At 40.9% G+C, this 22,376-nt stretch overlaps 1 protein-coding gene across 1 annotated transcript; it reads right to left on the bottom strand.

Annotated features, from left to right (window-relative positions):
- Positions 1-2,212: 2,212 nt before the first annotated feature.
- Positions 2,213-20,513, bottom strand: LOC113406425 (vacuolar protein sorting-associated protein 26C-like). The gene is made up of 8 exons (XM_026651243.1): positions 20,433-20,513; positions 17,306-17,449; positions 15,739-15,888; positions 8,950-9,030; positions 5,391-5,465; positions 4,286-4,436; positions 3,812-3,964; positions 2,213-2,308 (listed from the first exon to the last, which is right to left on the bottom strand). The coding sequence occupies exons 1-8, from the start codon at positions 20,487-20,489 to the stop codon at positions 2,226-2,228; spliced, it is 894 nt and encodes a 297-aa protein (XP_026507028.1). The 5' UTR covers positions 20,490-20,513; the 3' UTR covers positions 2,213-2,225.
- Between the last annotated feature and the right edge of the window lie 1,863 nt (positions 20,514-22,376).

Here is a 22,376-nt window from a genome sequence, read left to right as displayed (position 1 = left end):
CTCCCTAAACTAAATGCAGGATTCACAGCAGTGTTATTTATACATTGTTTCCATTAGATGTTCATTACATGCTTACAAAAGACCCCTAAACATCTGTAAATTCACATAGCTATTTTGGTATTGGCCAATAGCTGGCAGTCTAGTATCATCGTGCCTGTTTGAAAGTCACAGACTTCATTTTCCCCCAAATGATCCTGTGATAATATTTCCAGATCACATGCAAACATTATTTTTGCAGTGGCTGAGGAGAGGATTTTGTAATTATTTAATGCCAACATGTTGTGCTGATACTGCAAATTGTTAAACTAGATTTTTAGAACTTCAGGTTTTTATTCCTTAAAATATGGAAATTGCTGAACAAGGATATTGCTGTTAGCCACACCAGAGGCCCAAATAGCCAGCTGGAAAACTTTGTATTTTTCTGTTGGATGAAGGGAGGGGTAAAGCCAGAATCAGATGTTTTGTCAAGTGTCTTTACTTCAAGATTGAGTTAACGTTTTAGGCATCTGCTCATTTTGTTTTGCAGTGCCTCTTCCTCCTTCCCCCTCCCCAGATGGTTTCATTTGCAAATGTACATTCAGAAAAAGCACACTTTGCCTTTATACATACTTTTTCTTACATTATCAAAAACACAATTCTTCCACCCTACACCACCTCCCCAAAACAAGAGTCTCCTGGTTTAGTTCCTGCTGTGGCAGTTTAAGCATGTCTACCCAATAAAGATGTGCTAACTTCAAAACAAAACAAAACAGTGCAATGGAAGGCTTTTATCAGCAAATAGTAAAATTTTTTTTTTTTTTTTAAATTTCATTTCTGCCTGGCACATTTCCCCTTCCCCATGCCCCCTACCATAGTTACATCTTGACATGTTCAGCAAATGTCAACTAAACCTTCCAATGAAAGGGGAAGCAGCTAGTAACCGGCTCAGATAATTACCCACATAATCAGGGCTGGCTCCAGCATTTCTGCCGCCCCAAGCAAAAAAAAAAAAAAAAGCCGCGATCGGTGGCGGCAGTTCAGTGGCAGGTCCTTCGCTCCTAGAGGGAGTGAGGGACCTGCTGCCCCCGAATTGCCGCAGGTGCCGCCCCTCTCCCTTGGCCGCCCCAAGCACCTGCTTGTTAAGCTGGTGCCTGGAGCCGGCCCTGCACATAATACCATATTGCAGGCAAAAGGTTAATTGGGGTGGCCAAAACATAAATATGTTTATGCAGTCTTTAATAAAGTATTCTACCTTGCAATAAAGTCCGGCACGGGAAAGAGCTAGTCTACAATGTAGCAGCCAAGCATACTGACAGCAGCTTTCATATGATGCCACAAGAGCAAAGTAAGGACCCACATTTTCGCACCACAACTAGATTGTAGGTAAAGAACTCAGTAGTAGGGGCGAAAAGAAATTAACATGGACTGGCTAATCAAGAGCAAGAGGTCTGGCACAACTGCAAGCTAGAACCTCTTTTGACAGTTTGGTCCTCTCACTGCAGTAGAACTTATGCAAGTAACTGACCAAGCTAACTAGAGTGTGATAGTTGTATCAACTTTGTTACAATAAAAAGCTTTAACTCTGAGGTTGTTCCCCTGATTAATGGATTCATTTCCCAATCTAACTGAAACATACTTAGTTTCCTTTCACTTCATATTCTTTGTGTGATGCTGCTCCAATAACTGTGTTGCAATTCTGTAGCACCATTCAATGGTCTCAAAACATTTCCTGAACATTAGGTCTCCCAGCATCCATATGATGAGGTGGCTTAGGAAACATCTAATCTCTCAGTCTCTCCTTCAAGGACCAATACATAGCAGGGCCCGTTAGCTGTTTAGATACAAGGATCCTTATAAAGGAAACATTTAAAGAGTTAGCACAAGTGTTAAATTATCAATTAATCATAGAAACTTACTGTGTGTTGTGCACGACAGGAATGTGCAAAAAACATCCCTTAAGGGTTCTTAAGAAAAAAAATAGAGAAAGGGAGGCATGGCTGTTGAATTCAAAGAGATACCTGGCAGGAATCTCAGCAGAAAAGCACATTGTCTATCTTCTGATATTATTAGTGAAAGTGTTTGGTAAGAGTTACAGAGAACTGCACTCCCTTCCAACACAGAAATCAATAGTGGGATGAGCAAATGTTTTAGTCCTTCAATTAAAATAAGTTTGAAGATATGAACTGAATTTCCATTTGGTAACTGAAGAATTTCTTTGTTCCTCCATTAGCAGTTCTCCTGGATATTCACACCCTGCAGAGCTTCAGTGGGAAATTTTCTGTGATGAGGTGATCATCATGCAGGAGGACAACAATGTTAACTTCAAACTCTAGGGGAAAAAAAGAGACCTCTGGTATTAACTCAAATTGTACAGTAGAAACCATGATAATTCTGGGGCTCCTGCTCTCAGCTTCCTTCACCTTAGATAAAACTTTCAAGCTGTTTTTAGTGTTCTAGGATTATCTGTGCTAGATGATTCAACACTGTAGAAAACAACAGGACACTAAAAAAAATGACCAATTTCTCCAGCCTATGTGTCAACATATACATAGCTCCATAAAAGATTTGACTAACTGCATTAGTGGTAGCCACCTGTCTAGCCATTATTAGCTAGTAATTTACTGTTGGCATCATAGTAAGAAGTAGATCTTGAAGAGTAATTTGAAGGAGTTTAGGGTAGTGGTTCTCCAAACAAATCCATTGGAGGGCATTGCACATATAAAAGAGCACATACAAAAGCACAAAAATGGATGATCAAAGTTGGTGAAGCAGAGGAGATGTAGTTGGGGATGATACTAAGATACAAAATTAGGAAGGAGCTAAGTTGTGGAGGGTCCTAAACGCAAGCACAAAAAGCTTTATGTAGTGGAAAAGGAGAAGCGATATAGGGGATAGATTCAGAAGAAGGAAACTTAGTTAGAACTATGGATTATGAAGATGATTTTAGCAGAAACATTTTGAATGTCCTTAAGTGGAAAGTTTGATGAGGTTGTTAGGAAGGAGGGAGGCAACTGTAATATTCAGGAGGGGAGAAAAGGGCCTAGACAAGAGTTTTTGTGGTGTGCATTGATGAAGAAACAATCTTGGCAACACTATGGAAGAAGTCGTCGACAGATTTGGATATGGCCTGGCTGTGAGTCAATAGATGGAGTCACAGACAACCTCCAACTTCCAGGCCTGAGTGACTGGGAGAATGGCGGGTGTGTCAGTGATGACAGAAAGGGATAATAGAAGGAAAGCATCGCTTTTCAGCATTTTACCCTCAGAATTTCCTGCTGCTCTTGAGAGCTGTAGGTGTTCAGCATATTTAATCCCTACCGGAAACAGATCTTTGCCATTAAAACTGATTCTCCCAGATAATTTTCCTGGTCAGAACTAGTTTAGTTCTAGTTTAGACCACTTACGAAACCACTAAGAGTAAGAAGACAGAATATACTAGACAGAGAACTTAGTTTGAATGGAGAAGGTTATAGCTAAAGGCATGGTATAGAGGTTTTTAATGAGACAAATTTCTTGGTATATTTAGTATTCCCTAAAGCTAGTGGACTGACAGACCTGGAGCCTGAGTCCTCTTTATCCACAACAGGTACTGTTCAAAGAATGGTAGTGCTGATTTCCCCACATTACTCTGGTAATATACTTCAACCCTGGTATGGAACCACCTCTGTTGGTAAGAAGGTCTCCTTGGCCTCCCTTGCAAAGCTGCTCATTAGTGCCAGTGGTGGTAGTTTGTATTGTGGCCCCTTGCCCACTAGAAACTGAACTGAAACTAGCAGCTTGTTTCACATGGATTCTGAAGGTACCAATATTTCAAAAATATCTGGGTCCGTACCAACTTTGAAATTTGTAGTTTCCAGTGTAGGGCAGGTGAACAGCCTGGGAAATATCATGTATATTGGAATAGACAAGCTTCTGCAGACATCCCCATCAGCAATCTGAATATTCTGAATCTCTGTAGCATCTCTAGCATAACCTTCAGCACAACCTGGAGAAAACAAGTATTAGGGTGAAGGGAAAAAAAGTAGCACTAATTCTACTAGAAAGTTACCGAACATAATTCAAAGGCTGGAGGCATTAGCCAAAAAACAAACACCCTCCCTTTTACCCATTAGAGCTTTGACTTTATGACTGTTTAAAAATTACATCTGAACACCCTATAAAGTGATACTTTTGATATACAAAAAAGTAACTTTTGCAAATGATTTCTACTACTGCTTTAGACAAGTATGCTATGTCTATTTAGAATATAAATATTCAGATAACCCGTGTGGTATATTCAGATTTTAATTTACATGAAACAACCTACCACAAGTTTCCACACGTACTAACTGCAGCTCAATACTTTTGACTGCAGCTTCTGCATTCTCCACCATCAACTCCCCTGTTAGTGGTTGTGTAATGATGCAGTTAGTCGAGTTGAGATGACCTTTGATGAAAAATTTTGGGAGCGAGGCTCTCTAAATGTAGGGTGGGAAAAAAAAGTCACATGACTAATCATAAAGAGCACAGCGAATGCTAAGTAGGCAAAACCACCCTTTGTGGAAAGAAGCAGCATAAGAATTACTGAAGTACATAAAAACCCTACATTAAAAGAACATTATTAAGGTTGCAAAGTCAGGCCCCTCAAAAGTTAGAAAATGCCGGGATCAAACTTGCCTGTGCAATGTTAATGGAGCACCCTTGAGCGCATGCATTGTGATACAGTCTCTAATTACATGGTAACCCTTTTTTCCCCTACTAGGTCCCTGCACAGGATGGACTGTGGATTGGGGATCAATCAGGATCTTGAGTGAAGGAGGCTGTTGCCTGTAGGACCCCTGCTTTATTTTTTTGTGGCAGTTGGAAGGTGTTTAGTGAATGAGGCAGGGGATTGCGGGGAGAGAAAGGAGGGTCTCAGTGCTAAGGCAGTTGAATGCTGCCCTGAGAACTGATTACTATCCCTGCCTCTGTCACCATATAGCTACTGGGCAAGTCATTTAAGCCAAAAGGGATTAATTGTGTGTTCCTCATTTTCCGATGCCCAGCTTGAGATGCTGGGGTCTGATTTACAGAAGTGCTGAGTACTCACAGCCTCATCTGAAGTCAGTGGGAGCTCTTGGCTGCCATATTCCACTGACTTGGTTGGTTCCCAGTAAGGAAAATATAAAAAAAAAATAACGTGTAGCCATTACTGAGGAAAACTCCTAACAACACAGCATCAACACAAAAGAACAAGTAGCACGGCTGTCCATTAAACTGTTGCTTAGCATGTCAGGAATCAAAACTGGCAAAAGAGGAGAGGAAGAACTATGACTAGCTGTGGAGCAGAATCTAACAGTAGCCACTTATCTCACTCCTCACACCAGTTCACACTAGAGACAAGAGAGTCACTCAACACCACTTAAGGCATTTTTTAAAAACAAAATGTTTACCTCTTTAACATTCTGTAAGGTTTCAGGTGTAATTGTGAAGTCCACTGGGCTTGGCATCAACTTCCCTTTCTGAGGCTGTAATGTAATGAAAAGGTAGTATTGATATTGGATACTCAGTATATAGAGTTTACATGATAATGTACACACATCAAATCATGAAAAGAATCCCTTTTCTTGTGCCATTACTTGCAAGACCGGTTTAGGAGCTGACCTAATCACTTTACAATGTCTAACTTTGAACTAGTCTTTAGAGAACTAGGTGTAATTCTTTTAATAAGAAATTGACCCATTTCATGTAAAGTCTATTAGATGTTGCAAGAAAACAGGACATGATCATGACTTGGACCAAATACAAGTCACCAGGTGTTACAAAATAACCACATTTTGACATTCTAATTCCTGGATATCCAGAACTATCCTTGCTATTACTGCAATAAACCACGACAGGATGTCAAGTATCAGAGGGGTAGCCGTGTTAGTCTGGATCTGTAAAAAGCAACAGAGAGTCCTGTGGCACCTTTAAGACGAACAGATGTATTGGAGCATAAGCTTTCGTGGGTGAATGCCCACTTCGTCGGATGCATGACGAATTATTCATGGTGAATTACATGACAGGACGTGCATTACTAGGCTACTGGTGCCTGCCCTGGGCATGTTGTGTTGCGAGTCACAAGGTTAAGTGCTCTAAACCAATAGCCTACTAATGCACACCTTGCCATGCTGTTAAAGTAGGGCTCTTGATTTTACATATCAGTGTTGGCTTTTTTTTTTTTTTATTATTATTATTAAGGTTTTGTGAGGTTTGATTCAATGTGTCCTTCCAGTAGCACTCAGCCCTCCTAGTAAGCAGATTTGAGAAAATAGTAGGAAAAGTTATATATGCACTTTCTCTATTATCCTGAACATATTGATTGTTTTTCTAACCCTCTCTATCTGAAGTGCCCTCCCTGCACTATTTGAACTCCCTACCACCACCCAGCGAGAGCTCTTTCAGACGCAGGTTATGGCCCAGTAGCTGTTTTCAACTTACTGGGCCAGATACTCAGCTGGTGTAATCCAGTGTTGTTCCACTGATTTTGCCAGCTGAGGACCTATGTTATTTTTTTTTTTTTTTAAATCTATATTTGGAATATTTAAAAACCTCTTAGTTTAGCTTTTATGGTAGAAAGTAAGTTTAAAGCGACTTAAAAGGCCCTGAACTGCTGCTGAAATGGCAGTCTGGCACTTCGCCCAGAAAGGACAACATAATTGTCATTTTAATCTTCAGTTAACTGCCTCTCTTCACCCTCATCCCAACGAGGTGCCTTATCTTTGTTCAGCTCCATTCACATTTCAGCAAAGCTTCCATTTAAAATAAGTGTAAGGATTTTTTGTGTGCCAATCAGTGATGAGGGTCCCAGCTGTGCACTGTTGAAAGTTGGTGCAGTGCTTTATCATCCTCAGAAGACCCAACTTGAACTTTGCAGTTGTTTTACTCTCCATTACTTTGTGTCCATAGTAGTTTCTTGTGTACAACTGCAAAACTGGGAAACTGCCAGCCATAAACAAACACATATTCTCAGTTATGGGAAAATACAGTTGACAAATTCTGCAAAGGAAAGAAGGTTAAGGGAAATAATATTGTGTACTGACAGTGAGAATTATATGTACAGTAGAACCTCATTAATTCACACTGACTGGGAGACTCATGGTGAATTACTGAATTTTGTGAACTAATGAGTGCTATTTCTGAAAAAGAAATAAAGCAAGAATACTGCGTAATATGTAAGCTGCTCATTATTTTGATAACTGTGTTATTTATAATACTTCATAATATACTAGTTAATGTAGCATAGTACGATTTTTCATTTTACAAAATGTAGGAACAAGATCTCTGCAGTGTCTTGCTATTAAATCTTTGCTGACATGAGCAATTTTTGTGCACGTTATTGAAGTTCTACTGTATTAATTTTCATCACTGATGACGAGGAGAACAAAACATCGTTAAGTATATTAGCACTCTTCTTAAAGAGCTCCTTACAGGAGCTAAGCATCATGTGTGTTCTAGCAAGTTTTGGGTGGAAGCAAATGTATTTTGCTTGTTAAGTTTGCGCAGATTATATTGCTTATACATGTGCTCTGCACACATCTATAATCAATACAAATCACAGTTGCACCCATTTTACTGAACATGTTCATGATGAAAAGCAAAAGCAGTTCATGCCATACAGCTAAAAACATGGCCTTGATTCTGCAATAAATTCCACACAGGTGCAAGGGTCCACTTGCATAGAACTAATTGCAGAATCAAGGCATTAATTACAATAGTCATTTCTGAGCCCACCACTATCTATGAACAACTTGATGAGAACAACTTGTTTAGGACACCAGCCTTATGTAGTCCCTATAGGTATGTCTACATTGCAATTAAAAATCCACGGCTGGCCGGAGTCAGCTGACTCAAGCTTGTGGAATGTGGGCTAAGAGGCTGTTTAATTGAGGTGTAGACATTCGGCTCTGAGACCCCCCCCCAGAGTTCGGGCTCCAGCCCAAGTGTCTACACTGCAATTAAATGGCGCCTTACCCCAAGCCCAAGTCAGCTGACACAAACCAGCCACAGGTGTCTAATTGCAGTGTAGACATACTCTAAGAGGCTGTAAACTTGTCTCCAACTAGATGCAGTCCTATTTCCACACCTAGAGTAAGGGACCTAAATCAATAATTTACGCATTTGAATACAAGAGGCTTGATATCTTCCCTCCATAGATGCTGAGCACCCAAAGCTCTCAATCTCCAATGGGAGCTCTGGAAGCTTAGCACCTGGGGGAGGGGGAGGAGAGAGAGAGAGAGATCAGGCCATCCAAAAGATACTTATGGGAGCACACATCACCATAGTATCTAGATACTGAGTAGACCAGTATGTATCTAGGACATGAAGGGAACAAGCAGGGAATGGGAAGGGGAGGACTCAGGGGGAAAACAGGAGGTTTTCACAACATAGCAAGCTCATCATCTCAAACATATTTGTGTCAGTTAAAAGAGCACCTTTAAAATAAGTTAAGGTGGAAAGGTTATGTAAATTATAGCACAATGAGGTCCTAGTTCATGTCTCGGCTGCTAGGTGCCACAGTAATACAAATACACCTCTACTCCTATATAACGTGACCCGATATAACACGAATTCGGATATAACACGGTAAAGCAGTGCTCGGGGGGAGGGGAGGGGCGCTGCGCACTCCGGTGAATCAAAGCAAGTTCGATATAATGCGGTTTCACCTGTAACACAGTAAGATTTTTTTTGGCTCCAGAGGACAGCATTATATTGAGGTAGAGGTGTAGTAACAGAAATGCTTGAAGCCTGAATACTGCTAACTTCAAAACACAAAAGAAAGCATGACACCAACCTTCCCTCTCCCCCCCACCGCCACCTTAGGTCTTATGCCTTGTTAATATAGGAGTTACAGCATTACATACAAGTTACAGCATTACATCTTGTGAACATCACCATACAAGACTGGGCACCAAACGTTGCTAAACAGAACAAAACTGCAGAGATGAAAATCTCTATATTCCAACTTACTGGTGAGTGGACAATGAATTCACAAGTCTTAGTCAGGTCCTTGGCCAGTAGAGAACGTCGCATATCACACCGAAGGGTATACTGTGAGAAAGATTGGGGGATAAAAGAGTCTTATCAAAGCTTTCTTCCATCTCTAGCATGGACTTAGAGAGAAATCATTCTAGAAACACAAAGTGTCACCGTCTATTTATATTAACATTCCATTTATAAGTCGTTTATTAAAAGTCAGTAGGCACCTTATATATTCTTTAATAAATTGTTAATCAGTGGTTATAGATGCTGTAGAGTCCAACAGGTTGCTTATAACCATCTATATCATGTAGTACTCATGTATCTAACAACCCTATAACATCTATTAATCATTTATCAGTTCTTTATAAACTGAACCTTAAAGTGTAATAATTGAGTATCTGTACAGCAATAATGCTCAGAGACCTCACTCAGGACCAGGCCTGATTGCTCTCAATGCTAATCACATAATAGAAAGATATGTTCCCTACCCAGCACAATTTACAAATCGATTTTGTTTACTCTACTAGTAAAAGAAAAATGAATACAGAGTAATGGTAGCTACTCCCAGCTGAAGAATAGTCTTTACATATTTGTTTAGTCCAATCATTATTAGAAGAATATGCACCAAAACCTGTCTGCTATATTAATGAGGAAACTGCCTAAAAGACTGTAGTACTAATACTAATCAACAGATGTTATGTCCAGGGTTCTATAGGAACATTACAAAGTTCCAGTTAGCACATATCTACTTAAAGCATTGTTTCTCACCCTTTGCAAGTTAGCAACTCATTCAAAACCAAAAATTTTCATAACTCTTACATGTACTTTAAATGTAAGAAAAGTACCACTGGTAACAATACAAAGTCTATATAATCTGTGTGCATTTTGAGAGGCTGACATAATACTTGACCAGTAAGGGTGTGCAGGGTGCAGATTTTCTTTGGATTGTAATAAAAATTTAACACTTTTTGTTAAAAAAGTGCCCCCCTCCATTCCCTTTCCTGACCTACTTGGGGGATGAAATCCACCAGTTGAGAATCACCGATCTAAGGTACCTGTATGAGCCCAGTACAATCAAGCACCTCATCATCTTTAGTGTATTTTTTTATCCTCACAACACTCCTGTGAGATAGGAAAGTAGCATTTTCCAGGTGGGGAACTAAGGCACAGAGATTCTAAGTGCCAAGGTCACATAAGAAGTCTGTAGCAGAGCAGAGAATTGAACCCTCATCTCTCAAATCCCTAACCACTGGAACAACAACTCAGGTCATCTGTTGGAGTTGTATGAAATTTAAAAAAAAAAAAAAAAATCTTTGATGGATGTTTCTACTAATGAAATCTTTGATTATTCTAAATGAGAATTAAAAAAGTTAGATACTGTTCACAATTTATGTTTACTTTACCTCGCAATTTGGACAATAAAAACATGTTAACCACTTTCTGGTTTGTTTATAAACTGTTTTCATTTGATTTTTTTTTTTAAAGCACTGAAATACTTTTAAGCAGCACATAGCTTCTTACCTAAAACCTAGACATTGGATCAAATCTCCTCTGCGCATCCATTTTAACAGATATTAGTGTGTTCTATACAAACTGTTCTTGGAAGTCAGATTTCATTTTATTTGTGGGGTGATACAGCAGAGCAGGAAACAATGAGACTGAAAGCCTGGTGACAAGCTAATGATAGGCCTGGCCTGGATCTTTTTATTAAGTCTTAATCTGGAGGGGGTGGGGAGATGGGTAACTGGGTAGGTGATAGGAGAATGGCCAAAGGTAACATATATACCAATAAAATCATACCTTACTAGACAATCAGTACTGATTATAAACAAAATATCTGGATTACAGAAAGCAACTCAACTTGTAGGCTGGAACTGTTTTGGCACATTTTTTGCAGACAACAGATGTTACATTAGAAAGAAAGCCAAGGCTAGGACTAGGTAAGGGAAACATCAACATTAAGAAAAGGGAGCCTTTCACCATAAGGGCTGTCAACAGGATATAAAATTTAGAAACAAACTAGCCATATGCAAAGGCACATAGTTTAAGTAATATCATCAACATCTGCCGTTGACTGGCATGGCTAACAATTACACATGCGTTTTATTTTTGAAGGGTAGAGGGACCTACTGTGAAGAAGCCCAGAGTAAATGTAGGGAATCCAGAGCCTGAAGTTCAATATGAGAGAACTGATTTAGATAATCTGTAGAAAAAGGAATTTTCCTCCTCTTAAAAAGAAAAACCGATAGCTCATCCATAATGCCAATCTGTAAATACATTAATTGGTTTTTAAAATATCAGGTATTTTCCTTTAGCCCTATCAGTAACAGGACAATTAAATAATAATTAAATAATTTAAGAGAATAAGATCCTCAGCTCTGCAAAGTACAGGGAGAAAAGAGGTCTCTATATTGTTGGGAGAAAGGATAAACTCCTTTTATGGCTGCTTTCTCAATATAAATGAACCTTTGGCAAGGTTAGCATTGAAAATGAAGTGATGGCTCTTCAGATAGGGTATTTCAAGCAGAAAATGGAAGGATGATCACAGCTTGGCTATGTTGAAAAGTCTGATGTACAAGATCACACTAAGTTTGCTCTGCAAAAGGGGAAAATATCTAAAATATGCATGTGCATGCACAAGACAGACTAGAATGAGTTTTATTCTGGCACTTATATTTCCATCCAAGGCTTTTTACAAATAGGTGTTGTCTCATGACATAAAAGTCTCTTGTCTGGTTTTTCTGGTAAGTAACTCTTGAATTTAAAACGCTTAATGAAAGATTTAGTATCCCACTGCCAGAAAGTTAGAAAAACAAATTACAAAAAAACAGAATATTACCTTAAAGCAGCTGCAGGTGAATGAGAAGCTATTTGCATGAATCTACAGGATTCATAATGAACAGATACAGCAATTATACTTATGATGGAAAATCCTGATAATATGCATGATCATAACAGTAGAAATAACATGATGGAAAAGAGATAGGATAGTCTGCGGAGTCAAATGACCTTTCAGCTTTTATCAATATGTGCGTAAAAAGAGTCAGAAAAAGAACTGGGAAGGTTCCCCTTTCAGACACCTGGGATCATCAGAAGAGTCTGGTGTGAAAAATAATTTAAGTACCAAAAGCATGCTCAGTGCTCAACACTTTCTCCCACCCCTCAAGAAAATATGGGCCATGCCTGAAGAAGTTTAAAATAGGAGGCCAGATATTGCCCCCACTGAAGTCAGTGGATAATATGCCCATTAACTTAACTGAATCCAGGATTTGGGCCAAAAATTAGAGATGAAAGAGATGTGACTTGGTCACTCCTAGAATATTCCCTTGCCAAAGCAGAATTGTTCCCTTTCTATATTTTTTAGTGTTTTTCCCAGTCTAGTTTTAAGTGATTCAATAATTCAAGCAATTGTGCTTCCTTCCTTTAGGAGATTACTTCACACTTTAGCAGACATCACTGTTAGGAAGTTATTCCTTGATATTAAAAATCTCTTTACTCTTAAATTGTATTCCTTGGATAACTCTAAACAGTGCCGCCCCTTCCTTGATACTTACACCCCACAAGCTGCATGTGAGTCCATGTGGGTGGATACTTACGCCTGTATGGATGTTCCTTGTAGTCAATGGAATTCTGCCCACATGGATCCAGCTGCAGGATTGAGAGCCTAAGGTATCTCCCCCCACCTAAAAATGGACCTCAAAGCCAGTCCCTTTGTCTCTAGTTTTTGTTACAATCATAACCATCTTTTAATGGACCAAGATGCCCATTATGGAATGCAGTATTCTAGCTGTCATCTCATCAGTACTTTATAGGTTGGAATTAAACCTGTCTTATCTGGGACATGCTATCTGTGTATGCAGCCCTTCTGTGTATGCAGCATTTTATAATTATACTCTGAATATTTTTGAAGTTACTTTTGACAGCTTAAGAGGTTGATAAAATACACTTTCATCAAGAGTGTTCTGTGCAAGTCTCTTGGTTCAGTTATAAAAAGGAATAGTTTTTATTAGTTTCTTTTGTACTATATACTCACAGCAATGCTGGGGGGGCGGGAGAGAGAAGGTGTGAAGATTTTGGTGATTCTTCACTAGTACTCTAGTGCAAAGCATCTCTCTGATGGTAATTTGTTTTAATGGATTCCTCTGAGCTTTATCTTGATAAAGATAAAACTTCAAGGGGGAGGGAAAGTCTCCCACTAATACAAAAAATATTTATGTTCAAGACCAGATTTTCAAAACATCTCCTTACATCACATTAGCCAGAGGAAATTTTTTCAGTTAGAAACCCCCCCCCCCCCCCAATATTAATGCAACACTATGGTAAAAACATTTAACACAAAAATCAAAAAATGCAAAGCTGTACTTCCCACGGTAACTACCTACCACACTGTATGCACACTTAGGCAGACAATCTGTTGCTACATAAAGTCATAGGAAATATGCACAAGCAATGAGGTTTGGTTTCGAAGGGACCATAGTTTTCAATTTTGTGGCTTGTATGTGTAAAACTCAGCTGTGATATTGCAGGACCATAGTTTTATTTGGCACTAAAGGTAGCAGAGGTGCAACCCTTATTCATGAACCAAATTCATGTAGTTGCATACTCAAGATACTGTAATTCATCCACTCCTTATACTATAAAAGCCATTATAGATTACAATTAATTGATGGATTTTTAAGTCCTCCTGTAAGAGTCTGCATACACCCTTCTTCTCCTCCTCTTCTTGTAAGGTTTACTCAATAAGATATAATGTCTGAAATAAAAGGGGACAGAAAGATATTTCTGCAAGTTACCAAGATTCAAAAGAGACTTCTCTTCAAAAAAAATAAATTAGGAAAAACTGTGCCCGGCCCTGAGAAAGAAAGGAGAGAGACTGCATCATCTTATGTAGCAAGCTGCCACCAAATCAGGAATGGATGTTGATGACATATGAGCATAGGATATCAGATTCCAAAACAGTGTGTAGCCCTGTCCTGAGTGAATTTGTACTTATCTCTAACAGATATCTGAGGGGTCAATCGGTTTTGGTATTTTTAAAAAAATATTTTGGCAACACTTGTGTAGCTTGTCATGTTAACAAAGTTTCACTGAAAGATACTTAACTGTTCTACTCCAAAGAAAGTGTGCTTACATTACAGACGGTGCATAAAATGGGAGCTACAAGTTACCACGTAATAAAATAAGAATTAGAAAATATTATAAATGTACAAAAGAAACTGCCACAGGTGTAGCTGCTCCATTGCATTCCCTGCTGGCTGAGCATGGCACTGCAAGCTCTTCCTGCCTCAGTTCACAAGATGTGGTAGCCATTCCAGAGCAGGGTAGCCCATGCCATAAGCGTCTCATCAGTCTTTAAACAGTTAAATTCAGAATTTGGCTGTCTCTGCCTTTAAACAAACTAACAAATAAATGTATGAGGCAAGCGCTTGGTCACTTTAAGTCACGGCCCTGATCTGGACCTGGCGTTCTGGGTGAGGAAAGAGGAGTTGCTCCTCAGTATCTCACCCAGCACTCCCCTTGTGAGGGAATAGGAAAGCTTTCTTAACTGATCTGCTGGCTCCTGATTGGCCAGTGTCTCCTCCTGGCCCTTCTAGGCTTCTGGGGAACTAAGTCTTGTTGGTAGCCTGACTTGAGTGGGTTTTCCTTCAGCTGGGGAGTGATGGAGGTAGTATCAGATTGCTGACGCCTCCAGCAGGGAGTAGAGAAGGCCTCAGACCCCATTCTACAAACTAGTAACAGCTCCTACATGAAATGAAGAGACTAAAAGGAAGTTTTAACTCAGGCGATGTACACATTTTATGGTTAATAAGACACAATAGGTACAATACAATATCCTGTGCTAGGATATCACTGTCACATTATACTTAACTTCATATTTGAACCTACTGAAGAGTGGTGAAATTCCAATGAATCAATCTCTCTTGATTCTAAGTTTATAAAATGGCCCTACATTAAAAAAAAAAAACCCACCACTAAATATAGATGTGAAAGGGTGAAACACAGTATAGATTCCTTCCTTGTTTTTAAGACACACTTATTTCAAGCAAAAAACAAAAACAGCAACAACAACAAAAAAAACCCTCCAAAACTTTGTTTGTTCTTCTTTCTTACATTTCCAAGGCTGTATCTGATGATACTTATATCCCCTGTTGCAAGGAACACAAGCCAAAACTCCTAGTTAGGAAAAAACAATCCCAACTATTTTGTTTTTAAAGTGCAAGTATAATTTTTAAGCCTATATATATATATCCTGATAAAGTTTTGAGATCTTAAAAGGGCAGTTATGCCATGTTTGGAAAGAAATCCAAAAAGTGTTTCTCTTCACACAGGTCTTCTGTCTCTGAGGTACTAAATCCTGGAGAATTAGCTAATGAGACAATTTTTGTTCTGTCTCAACAGCTGTGAGCTGAACGGAATCGTGAAACTTTTGACTCAATTTAAGCCATGTAAAGTGCACCCAAATACCACAATGACAGATGTTTGGGAAATGTTTGAACCAATATATAATCTTTTCCTACTAGCATTTCGGTAAATTAAAAAAAATCCCCCACAGCTGGAACATGAATTTTAATTTAAGGGACCTGTAATTTAAGGGACCTGTACATGAGCATTGCAATAATTGTACAAAATTGACAAAACCAAAAATATTGACAACATACAATTATGCTGCCACCAGATAGTTTCCTCTCATAGTGCAATTAGAGAAGTTTCTCAGAGTGTAGTTCCTGCAGACAGTGCAAGTTCATCACATTTTCCCTACGCAGAAAACAGTCTCACCTGAATATTGACAAACACACCATGATATGTCTCGTATAGAACTTTGTTGCCCTTCATATGCAATGGAAACTCAAAAGGAATTTCTGTTTTGCCACTGGGAAGTTTTCCTGGTTTTACCATTTCTATGGTACTGTTGATAACTTGAATAGGCTGTAAAGAGAAACGTTGAGAAGTTTATAATAAAGCAGTCTGCTTCATAACAGCCCAATAAAAGAGTCACATGAAACCCTATCAGCCTTTCCAAATATCTCAAAATTCACATGTCTGTGTCCCATACAAACAATTCTCTACAAACTCACACTGTGGCAAAAAGTGGTCTTACTTAATGTTTCTTACCAAGACAGTCTGTACAGTTTTTTTGCATGTGTGTTAGACTGGTGGCTAAGCACATTTAAGAAGCTAACAAGTAGAACTTAGTATACTTTTGAAAGCAGCACATTTCTTGTTCCATTATCGAAATCACAAACCTTAACAGCAGCAGAAGGAGTCTGTATGTGTATATGCCAGTTGAGCGGTTAGCTCTTGGAGGGAAGAAGGGCTCCCAAAGGCAAGCTATATATTTAGCATCAGAATATATTTGCTGGAACAATGGCAAACTATGGTTTGGCACTTGACTGGGGAAGCATGCAAATTCTCATAAAATATGCCTCCATCAATTAAAAGACAACAGAGTAGGAACAGCAAAATAAAATAAATAAATACATGCACTCCCAGAGCACGGAAATTAATTTAATATCAAATAGAGCATTGAAATAAATATCTTATTTTCCCCTATGTGATTTTTCATTTTTCTTTTCAAACCATTTTTGTTTTAAATTGCTACAATACCCAATGCCAATGATAAGATGATGGCCCCCAAATTACTGTTCAAAGGTCATTTGTCTAAATCAAGGAACTTACATTTGAAGTTAAACTTCTAAAGCTGAAATGGAATTAAAATTCTTGTTCTGGTTGCTTGAAAATGCTTTGTTGGGGAAAATATGGATATCCCCTAAGTTTGGGACTATTCAAACCTGGGGTTTTGGCTCATCTCTGCTGACACATGAAGCAGCATAGACTGACGGAAGCTTTCTTTCTCCTCAGAGTAAGTATTTCTTCTTTCCTCTCAAAAGTAAACTATCAAGCTGCTTAGGGCTCACATATGGAAGAGATATTTTATACAACTAAAAACAGGCTTCTCGTTGCAGCTTTGCTTGGAGCCTTCACATTCACTTTATTTATAAGAATTCAGTTCTAGAACAGTTTTACTCATCTTCCCCTTGCAGAACTATGCTTCTTACACCAGTTACAGCTACATGCAAATAGCATGGCACATTACAGCAGTAAATATCTTGACAACGTTTCTTTAACTCTGGTTACTTAGGCTGGGTATGTCTTAACACATTTTTCTGCATCTGAAGCTCACGGTGTTATGCTAGATAATGGCAGTGATTGGGAAAATATTAAACCACCTGCATACACTGAAGTAATACACAATCATAAAGAAGTAGAATTACTAAGGAGAGATTTGATTTAGACGCCAGACATAACTTTTTGTACCCAAGAAACCAACCTACATATTTCTTACCTTAACAGAGTTATAGAAAGCTTCAAACACACCAACGCTTTTGGCACTGAGCTGCAGATTTACTGATCCTTCCATCGTTAAGGAGACACCCTGGTGTTGGACTGCATCCTTACTCGTTATGACCACCACTCCAGAAAGAACTTCCTAACAAGGAAAAAGTGACAAGCAAAACATACTGATTTTATCAGTTTCTTCTCTTGCTAGAATTCAGACTGCAGTGACAACCAAAGTATGTTAGGTGATTTCCAAACGCAAAGGAAGACAGTCCCTGCCTCACAAAACATACAGTCTGAAAAGACATATTGATGAAGAGAGGAGGCAGGGGAAAGGAATACAAAATACAAGTTAAGTGATCAAGGTGATGGCAGGCAGAAGTCTCTTTACTTACATGTTTGCTTTTGAACTCCACTCCCACCCAATCTGCTTCCAGAATTCAAACCTCTCTTCTTCCCCTTACCCTAACTCACAAATTGTGTTCCAGTATCTGTATGCCCCTCCCTCCTAGTCTTCAATATCTTTCCGCTACATAAATGAGCAATTTACTTATAAATAAATGACATGTAAATAGATGGCTTGGTCAGCTAGCTTCTTGTGGGTGTTGAAGAAGTGGTCCTTCAGAAGGGATTTAAATGAGGACAGGGGATTCCTCTGCAGACCTGTTCAAGGAATGTAATAATACACAGTAGCAGGGGGAAAGTATTGTTGTAAAAGAAGTGGACAAACAGGACTTCACAGCTGGTGTTTCAAATGGAGTGGAGGTGAAGTGAAGAAGGGGGGGGGGGGGAGAAAAAACAAAAAAAAAAAAAAAAAAGGATGGATAAATTGAAACTGACAAAGCTAGGCAGGATATTGAAGACGATCACAAGAAGTCTGAACTTAATATGGTGAAGTCAGTGGACGGATCAAAGAGGCAAGGAAAGGAGAGTGTTGATCTGGTCAGAATGGTGGGCAAAGTTTTAGCAGATGTATTTTGTATGGACTCCAGGGGGCTGATATGGGTCCTGGGAGCCTGATGAAGAGTAGGTTACAGTAATCAAAGTGGAGCTGTTCTAACTTAAGGCATCTTTATCCAGATGCCTATGGGCTTCTCTAGAGCCCAAAACTGTCAAAGCATTCTATTCTTCTACCAATCCTTTCCACCTCCAGCATGACCCTATTCCAATATAAACTTCGCTCGTTACCTCTTTCAGTGCACAGGATGGACTGTGATTGAGGCAGAGGGTTCCAAGAAGAGAAAAGATGTTCCATTGCATTTAAAACACTGGAATGCAAGGCAAAATAACGGGGTTCTACTGGTGGCTCTGCCACAGAATTCCTATGCAATACTGAGCAAGCCTATCATAATAGATATGCATAAGGGTACCCAGTTCAGGTAGTCCAAGGAACCTTCATACTGTCATTGCCTAACTTTGAAGTGCTTGACGTTGCAACCTTGTTATTTTAACATAGTTTTTATATATAATTATAATATTAGTGACAAAAATATGCAGCAAGCTGTAATGGTTAATTAAGGCATTAATATATCTGCCTAAAATCCAAATGCAGTTTCAATTGGATTTGGTAATTTGTTTCCCCCACCTTAACTATTGTGTAATATTGCCACCTGCAGTTATATAGCTAGACAGCACCACTTGGGTGCAACATGGGCATTGGTAGGTGAAGGGATTCCTATACAAGTACTGTTTGTGAAAGCATTTTTGGGATTCTTTGGGATGAAAGGTGCTATAAATAAAAGACATTATTACCACTGGCTGATGTCAGTGTAACGTGTGGTGACAAGTGACTTTCTAAAAAAGAATAGAAAACCTACACTGTGCAAGTAACTCCCATGATTAATTAAAACAGATTTATTTTTAACTTATTGACTATTCCTAGCGATTCCTGATCAAAGATTCAGACAGCATTTCTAGTACAGCACTCAGCAAACTAAATAGTTCTTTCAACTGTGTTCTCAGATCATTCAGCTCTCCTGTCTAGTCAGTGTACTAAAGGTAACTTTAAAGGAAATGTATTCAACAATCTCTTTAAAGTGGCAACATACAAACACAGCCAGACTCTTATTCACTCTCTCTCTCTCTCTCTCTCTATATATATATATATAGTGAAAAAGAAGTTACAACATATTTGGCCTTTATGATGATTTTATCAGACTTCAGTCCAGGGAATGCTCTTAAAGCTGAGTTATAAATCCCCTGAACAATGTGGTGTGTAATGAAAGTGTACATAAGCCTTTAGGTATAGGGTGCAAACAAGACCACTGTAATCATTATTATTTTCTATTTCTCATCCACTGATTGCTCCAGTAATGCTTTTTCCTCTCTCATTAAATGGTTTTATTCACTAATTCAAAGCTGTAATGCTTGTGTCCATCCTTATTCAGCTGCTTTATTTGGCTAACAAATTCCATTTCAGAGTGAACTGCCCTCTAGCTTATAAAGAACAAATCAAGTATATATATATATATATATATACACACACACATACACACACACACACTTACTTATACTTGATTTGTTCTTTATAAGCTAGAGGGAATCTCACTACTTCGAACAAACCGTTCACTCTGAAATGGAATTTGAGAGCAAAACCATTCCATTTCCCCTGGGGAAAACCCCCCTCAGAAGGCAGGTGCTCAGTCATCCCGAACTTGCCCAACAGCTCGTAAGACGCACGGAACAGCCACAGGAGATACAGAGAAAGGTACCAGTCAGTCCCCTCTACCGGCGAGGGGCGGGCAGGCGGCGCCAGCCGAGGCGCCCCAGACCCGCGGCCAGGCAGCGCCGGGAACCCGGCCCCGCGGGCTGTCAGGGAGAGAGGAGCTGGGCAGGCTCAGCGCGGGCTTCAATCCAGCCGGGGGGGACGGACGGACCCTGGTGGCCCCGAACCAGCTGGGCCAGGTGAGGAGTTTTGATTCCGGCCCCGGCCCGCGCTTCACCCCGGGCTCTAGCAGGGGCTGGATGCCCCAGAGACGCGCGGAGGGCTGGCTGCGGCCCCGGGACCCTCTCGGTCCGGGTCACCTACCCCCTCGGTTACCGAGACTGACAACGGGCCCCGCCTCCGCAGCCCCCGTCAGGAGCCACCGCGGGCAACGGCAGCTGCCGCGCGCCGGGCCCCGCCCCGCACTCACCCCGCAGAGATAGACCTTGTTGGCCCGTTTGATCTTGATGTCCAGAGCGGTCCCCATCGCGCCGCGTCCCAGCCCGATCACGTGACCAGCCACGTGCCCCTGCCAGGGGACTCCTGTCTTGTGTCCTCCCGCCCTGTGACGCGCGCCATTTACATCCGGGTCACCCCTCCCCCTTCCCAGACGCCATTTGTAGACCTCTATAATCACATCGTTATACAACATGGCTCTGCCCGTTCCCCGGTAGTCATAGCAACAGTGAAATTAGCGGCAGCGGGACTCTCTCCCTCTGTTCTCTACGTCACAGCAGGGGCGGAGTCGAACAGGCGTCTACCAGCCGGCGGACTACAGTTACCAGCATGCAGCGCGGCCCGAGGGGACTGAAACCCCAGCGAGTGACGCCGAAGCGCTGCATGCCGGGTGCTGGGGCGAGGTCAGCTTGTCCTGGCTGCGCTGGGGCCATGTCAGGGCGCTTGGCTACGGAGTTGGACGGCGGGGCGGGGCGGGGCCTGTCCTTGTTTGGGGGGAGCCAGGGCCCTGCCGCTGAGCCGCCGGTGGCTGCGAAGACGAGGGGCGGCGCAGGAGAACCGCCCCGGCCCCCGGGGAGGGAAGAAACCAGGGGGACGCAGCAGAAGCGGCTGCGTCTTATTCCGGCCCTGCGGAAACCAGCCCGAGGCCGCGGCTTAGTTCGGGCGGCCCCTGAAAGCGGGGCCCGCCTGCCCCTCCCTGACACTACACCGGCACCCGCTGGGAGCGCGGCTGAGCAGGCGGGTGTTTGGCTCACAGGTGCCCTGTGCTCAGGCTACAAGGCCTGGTGCACAATCACTGCCTGTGGCTTAACCACAGGGCGTGCGTTTGGCTCACGTTGGGCTTTCCTGTGCTGTAGAAGAAAAAATTAATGGCGATATCCTATCTCCTAGAACTGGAAGGGACCTTGAAATGTCATCGAGTCCAGCCCCCTGCCTTCAATAGTAGGACCAAGTACTGATTTTGCCCCAGATCCCTAAGTGGCCCCCTTGAGGATTGAACTCACAATCCTGGGTTTAGCAGGCCAATGCTCAAACCACTGAGCTATCCCTCCCCCAAATTGAAAAGCTCAATTTCTCCCCAAAGTGAGAAGCTCAATTTGACATCTTGGGGAAGAGGAGACAGCAGGCCCCTTCCATGTCTGCTAAATTCTAGTCACCTATTTTGACCATTTTCTCTTTTGCCTTCACACTTGACTGTCGCATGCATCAACTCGCCTTTCAGGGCTGTGTCAGAAGTATAAATCTGGGCTCTTGAGTCTGGTGGATGGGGGGAATTTGAGACACAAATCCTTAACATAAATGCATTTTTATGTAGCTTTAAAGTTTAATGCTTTCTATTTAAAAGTATAAAATGTACTGTACATTGCAGTTAGGTAAAATGTGCTATCTCAAAACTATTTACAACTGTAATGAATTTAACTTCACAATATTCTGTGAAGTACAGTATGGGATGTTATCCCTGTTTTCTTACAAATAAACTGAGTCAGAGAGATTAAATACCTGATCTTGCAAGTTTTGAGTGCCATCTGTGTGGTGCTGAGAAACCTCCATCGCTTCCCTGGGAGTAGAAGGTAATCACCAGCTCAGGATGTACTTAGCATCTTGCAGAATCAAACCCAGAGGCCACGTTTACACTACAGACCTTACAGTGGCACAGCTGTACTGCTGCAGGTGTGCCTCTGTAAGGTTTCCTGTATAGTTGCTCTATGACTGTGGGAGAGAGCTCTCCCACCGGCATAATTAAACCACCCCCAACGAGCAGCGGTAGCTATGTCGGTGAGAGTTATTCTCCCACTGACATAGTGCTGTCCACACTAGCGCTTTTGTCGGTGAAACTCATGTTGGTCAGTTTGTTTTTTTTTCCTCCACACCCTGACCAACAAAAGTTTTGCTGATGAAACTGCTAGTGTAGACAAAG

This window comes from Terrapene carolina, unplaced genomic scaffold (genome assembly GCF_002925995.2).
Source record: "Terrapene carolina triunguis isolate 2854851 unplaced genomic scaffold, T_m_triunguis-2.0 Scaffold30, whole genome shotgun sequence".
Classification (NCBI taxonomy): Eukaryota; Metazoa; Chordata; order Testudines; family Emydidae; genus Terrapene; species Terrapene triunguis.
Note: the sequence above shows the minus strand (reverse complement) of the source record. Positions and strands in the feature narration are given on the sequence as shown.

Coding starts and splice junctions, on each gene's coding strand:
- LOC113406425 (XM_026651243.1), bottom strand. CDS start 20,489: ATGGGGACCGCTCTGGACATCAAGATCAAACGGGCCAACAAGGTCTAT. Junction 4,437..5,390: donor CCTTACAGAATGTTAAAGAG/GTAAACATTTTG, acceptor CCCTACATTTAG/AGAGCCTCGCTCCCAAAATT. Junction 3,965..4,285: donor AGTACGTGTGGAAACTTGTG/GTAGGTTGTTTC, acceptor TGTTTTCTCCAG/GTTGTGCTGAAGGTTATGCT.